The sequence below is a fragment of the Gadus chalcogrammus genome, chromosome 8, assembly GCF_026213295.1.
Source record: "Gadus chalcogrammus isolate NIFS_2021 chromosome 8, NIFS_Gcha_1.0, whole genome shotgun sequence".
In the NCBI taxonomy this organism is placed as follows: Eukaryota; Metazoa; Chordata; class Actinopteri; order Gadiformes; family Gadidae; genus Gadus; species Gadus chalcogrammus.
The window spans coordinates 7008202-7016490 of NC_079419.1; the positions used below are offsets into that span (position 1 = coordinate 7008202).

The 8289-nt window shown below is 41.4% G+C and overlaps 1 protein-coding gene across 1 annotated transcript; it reads right to left on the reverse strand.

Moving 5' to 3' along the window:
* Positions 1 to 2082: 2082 nt before the first annotated feature.
* Positions 2083 to 5602, reverse strand: adcyap1b (adenylate cyclase activating polypeptide 1b). Its single transcript, XM_056596577.1, has 5 exons — positions 5177 to 5602; positions 4634 to 4738; positions 3588 to 3722; positions 3057 to 3161; positions 2083 to 2395 (listed from the first exon to the last, which is right to left on the reverse strand). The coding sequence occupies exons 2-5, from the start codon at positions 4735 to 4737 to the stop codon at positions 2212 to 2214; spliced, it is 528 nt and encodes a 175-aa protein (XP_056452552.1). The 5' UTR covers position 4738; positions 5177 to 5602; the 3' UTR covers positions 2083 to 2211.
* Positions 5603 to 8289: the final 2687 nt, after the last annotated feature.

An 8289-nucleotide genomic window follows, 5' to 3' on the forward strand; every position in this document is an offset into this window, starting at 1 on the left:
CCTGGTGACGGAGCGGAGGGAACGGGGTTTAAACATCTGATATGGCTCTCGCATCAGACTCATTGTCCCGTATTCTTGGACTCTCGCGAGAGAGGCGGGCAGAGCGGTCAGGGGGCGGGCGTTTTATCCTTATTCAGGTAATGAACACCTTCACCCAATTTGGGTTTGTTACAACCCAACTCTTTTTTAAGCGACTCTTTTAACAATCTCTTGCTCTGTTTGTCTTTATTTCGCACGCCCCTCCTGTATTCCAAATTGCGTGGCAGCATTCTTTGAGGCAATTATTTTTTTTTCTATCGCTTTTTATTTGTATCCTCTATTTCTTGTATTTTGTGTCGATCGGCCATGCCGTTGGCATTTCAATTCATCCATTTAGCCTGGTCTCTAGTTTGACTCGCATACCTTGAGTCTAAAATCTCTCTCTCTCTCTCTCTCTCTCTCTCTCTCTCTCTCTCTCTCTCTCTCTCTCTCTCTCTCTCTCTCTCTCTCTCTCTCTCTCTCTCTCTCTCTCTCTCTCTCTCTCTCTCTCTCTCTTCTCTCTTTCTTTCGCACACACGCCGTATTTCTCCTTCTCTCGCTCTCTCCATCTCTATACATAAGTTACTCTCTCGACGCTACTCTTGTCGATCACGTGATCAGGATCAGCTCGTCCCCCTCTCGCGTACATCCGACATCCAACGCAATTATCTTTGTCATAACAGCAAACCACATCATTGTCAAATCAACGCATTAACACAACGACCAAACTGCCAAAGAAAATATCAATAAATGCTACTTGGAACAGGACATTCAGAAAGGGCGGGGGCGGGGGGGCTCTGATATACATCGACGACGCCAGGCGGGGTGCATCAACAGGTATTTTCCTACCCTTTCCTATAGCCCTCCCTCTTTCATATTTTTGAAATATCTGTGATGCAATAGGGTATAAATAAGCTTAACAGAAAACAACCAACTCTAAATAGCCACAGCATCAAGGCATGCAGTTTTTCTACTCAAAGTATAACAAGGTTCCCACCTCTAGCCTACAAACAGCGCTATAGATAATAATAGCCTAAGCTGGGGGAGGGGGGGGGGGGGCTACTCCGGATTTCCTCGAGCCCGCATTGCAAATGCATTATGTCTCTGGGTTGTGTTGGCTATCCCATATGTGGACTCGTAGTACAATCTTCGAACAGGTGGGGTCCAGAGTGTAACCAACCACTGGAGCGCAAGGTTCCCAAATCAAAAGCGTTGATGTGGATCAAAACAAACGGTGGAATGCATGATGTATCTTGTGGTTGTTTTCATGCTGGCTATCGCTAACCAAAACTCATTAACACAGGTCTGTCAATCGTTGCTTATCCTCCGATATTTCACCAATTGTAAGGCAAGTGAGCACGCAGTGTTTGCCGCATGGTCTACAGTAAACAAACTCATCCCTCGTCAATATGGGCAGTCAGACCAACGCCACCAAGACTTCAAATAATTGTTTTTCTCAAATTAGTGAATTTATTTTCCCCTCAGAGGAGTGGCTACAACCTAAGCCAGTATAACCCCCCACACACACACACACACACACACACACACACACACACACACACACACACACACACACACACACACACACACACACACACACACACACACACACACACACACACACACACACACACAAAGCCCAGTGAAGGCGTCTGTCTGGGCAGAGGGGCAAATATTTAGATTCCTTTTTAGTTATGCTTTTTTACAAAGCATGCTCACTGCTTCTTTGATGCCTGTTTTTAAAACAACACCACAATAAAAGGAAATACTAAAACGTTGGTTACAAAAATAAGTATAACATTCAATACTCTGATTGTCTTTTTAAAATCTATTTATTTTCTGCATATGTAGATGACCTTTGAAGATGTCAAGCGCATAACGTTGAAGGTGCACACTTATCATTTTTTTTCGAATGTCTTTTTTTTTGTCATTTTGTTTTGTTTTTTTCAACATGTTGACATGAAAATAAAATATTGGTCCACAAAGTATATAACTGTGCGGTATCAAGTGCTTTTGTACAAAAGAAAAACGATATTATTATTAAAATATTCATTTAATGGCTTTTACTTGATACATAAATACATGTTTAAAGAACACAGGCGCAATCCACTGTTTGTCAGGTATATCTGAATGACTTGAACGACTGGATATTTACACAGGAGGGGCAGTTTTGGGGGAGCTGCTTTAACATCGCTACAAATACGCGAGTCGACGTCCTTTGTTCCTCACCCTCTGTCTGTACCTTCTCCCCAGGACTGCTGCGAGGTATTTCTTCACAGCCATCTGTTTTCGATGGCGGCTGTAGCTGTCGGTGAATATCCCGTCCGAATGCCTTTTAGATAATGGTTCCGACTCGTCCTCCATGCTAGTCTCTTCGCTGCAAAACAGGAGCACACATCATGTCAGACTACAGGTTGCTGCACTGAAAAGCCAGCCTCATCCTTGCAACATTGAACTGCATTTTTTTAACAGTATTACTTTCTGATTTTAAGGATTGTACGACTGAATCATCGATTTGCCTGTTTTAGCATTTTTATTTTTCAAGGACCCTATTCCTATTCGGGATTTTTCGTTCCTTAAAACCAGCGCGGACGCCAATGTTAAACGAATCAGGGCTTTAATCCTGTCAGACAATTGTCATAAATGATTAATTTGCATCCCATGGCACATTCTGGCGCATAGAGAGGCCCACTGGGAAAATAAAAATCAAGTTATCGATAATCAACCTTAGTTTTTTAATCTAAGTCAACTGACCTATCTTTTTTGATAATAAAACATAAATAAAACATGATGTTTGTGGTTTTGTGCGTGTTAAAGGGGTGGTCGGTCCTAATGAAGGCAATACCACGCCCGCTATAGAGATGCTCACGAGGACATCGAACATTTCTATAGTGGACTTTGTTGCACAAAACGAAAGTGAAACCACTACAGAAAAATGATACGAAGGAGTCGAGACAATGATGCAGCAACCTGAAGCTGGGCGGCGCAGAGCACAGTGTGATGGCGGCTTAGTAAACGCTGATAAGAAATGCCCTTACCCTACACGTATTGTCATCAGAGAATGCAGATATTGTCTCGCTGTTAACTGACCCAGGATCTCCCTCAAGGCTCTATCTAATTCTTCCTCTGCATGCCTCTCTGTTCTGAGATGATAAAACGCGAAACACATACATCGTCAGTGACCAAAGCACAGACAGAATGATCAGAAGTAGCCCAAAATGTGCCTTTAAGTTCAATGTCACAGGCTCACAGCAATAGATAAACCGTATGCAACCTAATGCACACACACACACACACACACACACACACACACACACACACACACACACACACACACACACACACACACACACACACACACACACACACACTGTTTCTAACCTATTTTTTCTAATCGTTACTTCATTAAGAATTTACATCAGCATTTTAGGCTACTAGATATGAAAATAACATTGAACAAATAAAATGAGTTACTCTGGAAAAACAAAGCAAGCAAACATCCAAAATGTTTTAAATGGAATTGAGTTCCATTATAAGTCTGTACTTGAGAAGGGTAGAGGGTTATTTACCTTTTTTCTGGAGGGTAGTACAGTGTGTACACGTCGTCATCTAAGGATGGTGGGCTTCGTATAGCAATTTGATCACTGTCAAACCCCATGTCCGATAATGAATTCCCATCTTCATCGAAAGCGTCATTATCTAGTCTGGAATAGAAAAAACGAAATCGAATAATTCGATTCGTGATCGTTTTTGGGGAAAAGAAGGAAACACTATAAATGGCACCAGAATAATCGAATAAGGCTCCAACAAAAATAACCGAGGTAACGTGATATTTTAACTTTGTAGTCTAGTGGAAAAAACTGAAAGAAATAAACATTTTCTGCTAAAGTGATGATGCAATTCCGCATATAATAATTTACATTTTATTGTTTCGGACAAATATGCATGTGATGGGTTGCCGAGTCTCCATTGGCTGAAGTGTCATTAATTATTAAGGCCTAGAGATAGAGAGACAATGGGGATGGACACGTTTTGTACGTGGTGGGCCTTAGGGAGCGGAAATACGATTTATAAAAATCCGCAGCGTATAATTCGAACGAATGAATAAAAAACCACGCCTAAATTATGGCTTTGCTTTGGATTGACAATTTTTTTTATAATTTAGGATAAGGCATTCCTATTCGTTTCGCCTCGCCTCCTCTCGGTGACGCCTCTCCATCGTCATCCCCAGGGCTATCCGTAGCACTGACTGCACTCTCGTCTTAAACAGGGGCTGTTCTATGCACCGTCCCGATGGACCCAAACCACTACGACATTTCCACTGTCATTTTCCAAGAGTCAGTTATTTGTGGAAGTGGAAAATAATTGCCATATCAACGATTGTTTTTCTCCTTTGTTAAATAGCAGACGCAAAAAAAGAGATAGCGTGCGTAATTACGCTTGTTGGAAATAAGGGATACCCGATCCAGAATGACGCGCTATACACACAGTAGCCTAGAAACTGTACTGCAGTGGAATAGCTGAACGTGCAATACATGTTCGTTTTAATCGAATACTGTTTTTTTTAATATCCGGACTCTATAAACAAAGTGGAAGAAAAAGCACATTCACATACCTTATTTTAGGGTAACTTAATCCGATAGGTGTGCAGTAAACACTGTAGTGCATTATGATTCCGTAGATGAGCAAGACTAATGTCGCTTTACTCGAACTGGCCATGCTGTTGGAATGGAAAAGAAAAAGAAAAGAGATGTTAAAACAATTGAATACAACCATTGCATTCCAAAAATACTTATTCGCATTCTTGCTGTAATAAAATCACAGGCTACCTTACGATATTCCTAACATTAATCAGCTGGATTGGTTAAAGACAATTAAAACCAAGTATATAGAGGCACACTCCGTTCTACGAAACACTGTTTTCACGCTCCTTATATCACTCCATTCCATAAAAGTGCAGAATTGATCGTAAATCCACAACAAATTTGTGCTCCTTTGGAGGCAATCACAAAGTTAAGAGAGAAAAACTGGAAAAACGCTGCAAAAGAAAAATGTAAATTAAAATAATCCAACTTAATCTTGAGCTCCGTTAGGCCTATATAATTGTTCCGTGTTATTAAAGCGACCGAGGCTGCTGCATAAAGCGGTGAGCACGTACCTATAGCAGGGGTGGCAGAGAGGAGCGCGGTGGGATGTGATCCGGGCGCGGCTGTCGAAGCGTGTGAGAGAGATAGAGATCTTCCTCTCGGCACCTCTTATTCTCTTCCCTTGCTCAAGCGCCGCTGCCGTTTCCCCTTATGTTCCCCTCAACGCAGCGCAATCGCACTTTTATACACACAATAGGTGACTAAACCGGTCGTTGAAGCAAAACAAAAACTGAAAAGTATACCTCCGTGCGTCTACATATCTTTGCACAAAAAAGTTTTTGTCCTGCGCTCCGATTCGCCTTGGATTTTTATCCATGTATCGCGAGCCTTGCCTTTTTTTCAATAAGTCACATTAAGGATGCTATAGACGTCATCAGGCGTTCCTCCCGGAATATAATAGTACAGTTCCTTCCTCATCGATGCATCCGTCAGACTCATTCCCCCCACCACCCCACCCCCTAAGGAAGTTTACTTCGAAACTTAATTCTTCTGAAAGGGGTGATTGCATACGTTTATGAACTTTACACGAATCGACGTGACGGTCAGCACAAATCATGTTATCTCTCAACACGACCACTGCGTCTCCCACGCGTCATCGATAACTCCAATTAGGGTTTTATGATTATGGCTGAGCTGGGAAATGATCATATTTTTGTGAGAAATGATGGTAGCGCTGTCTCCGTGATATGGACTTCGGGGAGTAATGCTTGGGACCGCGTTTCCGATATAGAAACCCCAGGCCTTCGGGAAACGGGAACTGTCCAGTGCTGAAATGACGAGGACAATTTTGTAGCTCCCCAAGTCGTTTTTTCGACTATGAGCCTATTAATCTATATTACAAAACATGAATTGCGGATTTGGATCGATATCAAATGTATGGTTTATCATGGCTTTGAATCTCCTCGTTTCCTAAAATCACATTTCAATACGTTGAGTCTCACGCAACCTAAAAATATACATTTATATAGACACAGGCCTATTTGATATCCTTTATAGGCTATAAGTGGGCTAGGCCTAAAGCTCTATACCCACACCCAAACGAATCGCTCAGGTGTAGGCCTAAGACTATTTTACAAAGTGTTATAATACAGAAATTCTCATAATTATTCTCAATATTTTCATAAAGGCTTTGAACGGTGTGTGCGTAGGCTCCAATTCCCAATGGCCTACCCGGCCATGCGCCTTGTCACCGGTAAGGCCCGTTACCATTGCGCCAATTCCAATTAATTTCAGCCTCAATACGTTCACGTCAGAAATGAGTTGACTCTGACGTAATATGACGAACACGCAGCCGTCGCCATACAGCCCATCCCAACTTCTGTTACAGGGCGTGATTCAAAAAGAGTGAATGCGTCGGCAAGGGTTAAACTAAAGAAAGACTCTCACCTTAATACGTGCGCTCGTTCCCACCGTGACCAGACAAATCGCTTAACAAATGGCGCCACCATGAGGAGGAGAAGGACACAATGCGGACCGTTTGACTCAGAGGATGAATCACCGAGAAAGCTTTACACTCCATCTTTTTTCTTCCTTTTTTTGCCAGTTTACTTTCTCTATAGTGAAATAGAAAACCTAATATGGCAATGAAACAAGCCCTGATATGGGCTATAGGCCTAACTCCACCATAGCAGGACACCTAACAACCTTTATTTTCATTATAACACCCAATTAAATGTATGACATATTTAAGTCAGTAAACTTCATTTGAATCAATACCAACATAGAGGTACAACAATAATAATAATAATAATAATAATAATAATAATAATAATAATAATAATAATAATAATAATAACAATAAGTAACATTCCATTATATAGGAAAATAGGGACTTAAATTCCCTCCCCGAACAGAGGGCATGTCAATTACATCCAAATAATTTCACGGGCTGAAAGTGGGCGGAAGCCTGCAAGTAGAGACTGAAAAGGAGACATATTATACCACAAGGTGTGAGTGTGATTAGCCTTACAAGCCGTTTCGAAAATCTGCCCCATATGACGTCACAGTGGGCGTGTCCACCTAGATCTGTGCTGGATAGATCAGTCTACCAGCCTATACCCATGTGGACCGAAGTAAACGTTGCTCATCCAGCAGTTTAGGAAGAACGGAAAGGCAATTAAATATATTATGTTGATGGAAAATGTTTATTTTTTTAAGAACCGATATGAATACAAACATTTAATTAAACATAATTAACTGAAGATTTCTGTGTGACCTGGAGCCCATGGCGGAAAGCCGGCAGGTTAGTCATCAAAGACTGAAATCTTGTTATTCATGCAGGTTGTCATGCTTTGTCCCAATGTGAATGGCCAATGTGTATATTACGGTGTGTTGAATTATACTATAATACGGCTGTGCTCTGGTTCCGCAGAAATATAATAACTGTCTATAGTAGCCTAAATAATAATTGGTTCAGGAGTGAAGTCACAGAGCCAAAGTTTGCGGGGGATGGATGAAGAAGAGAGGTAGGTTGCCTTGAAGGACCCGGATCATCTTCGAGTACTTAGAGGATATTTTTTATGATTCATGTGTGTATGTTCAGAAACTCTCAATGCGTGTTTTGGGGGTAAGTTGTGTGGGGATATAAACCTGAAAAACGTTTTGTGAAACCCAGTCTGTTCAGAGAGACATCTAATTTAAAAGGCACACTTTTCGTAGAAATCTAACAACGGCTGAATACAGTCAATATTTTTGAACTAGCTATCTCAGTAAAAGGTGTAGCCTACTCACTTGTTGATAAATTCATATATTATTTATAATTATAGGCTAAGTTTAGGTTGTAACTTAAGATACATGTCAGAGAGGGAAGACAAAACAAAGAGATGCTGACAGAAAGCTAGACGGATAGAAGATAATAGATAGACCTTGAACAATAAACCCAATTACCAACACTGCAATGGGAACTTTCGAACTGGGATTGGCTAGGCCTATAGCCCAAGAAGAACAAGACACAGAGGACCAAATATCATCCGTGACCTTGAGTGATCGCCTGCATTTATGAGAGAGCTGGATGGATTGCAAAGTGATCCACCAGCCAAACATCCTTCTTTTGGTAGCCCCCTTTATGAGGCTTTTAAACGTGACTCAGAGTTCACAATAGGCTCATTAGCTCAGTGTCCGCCGA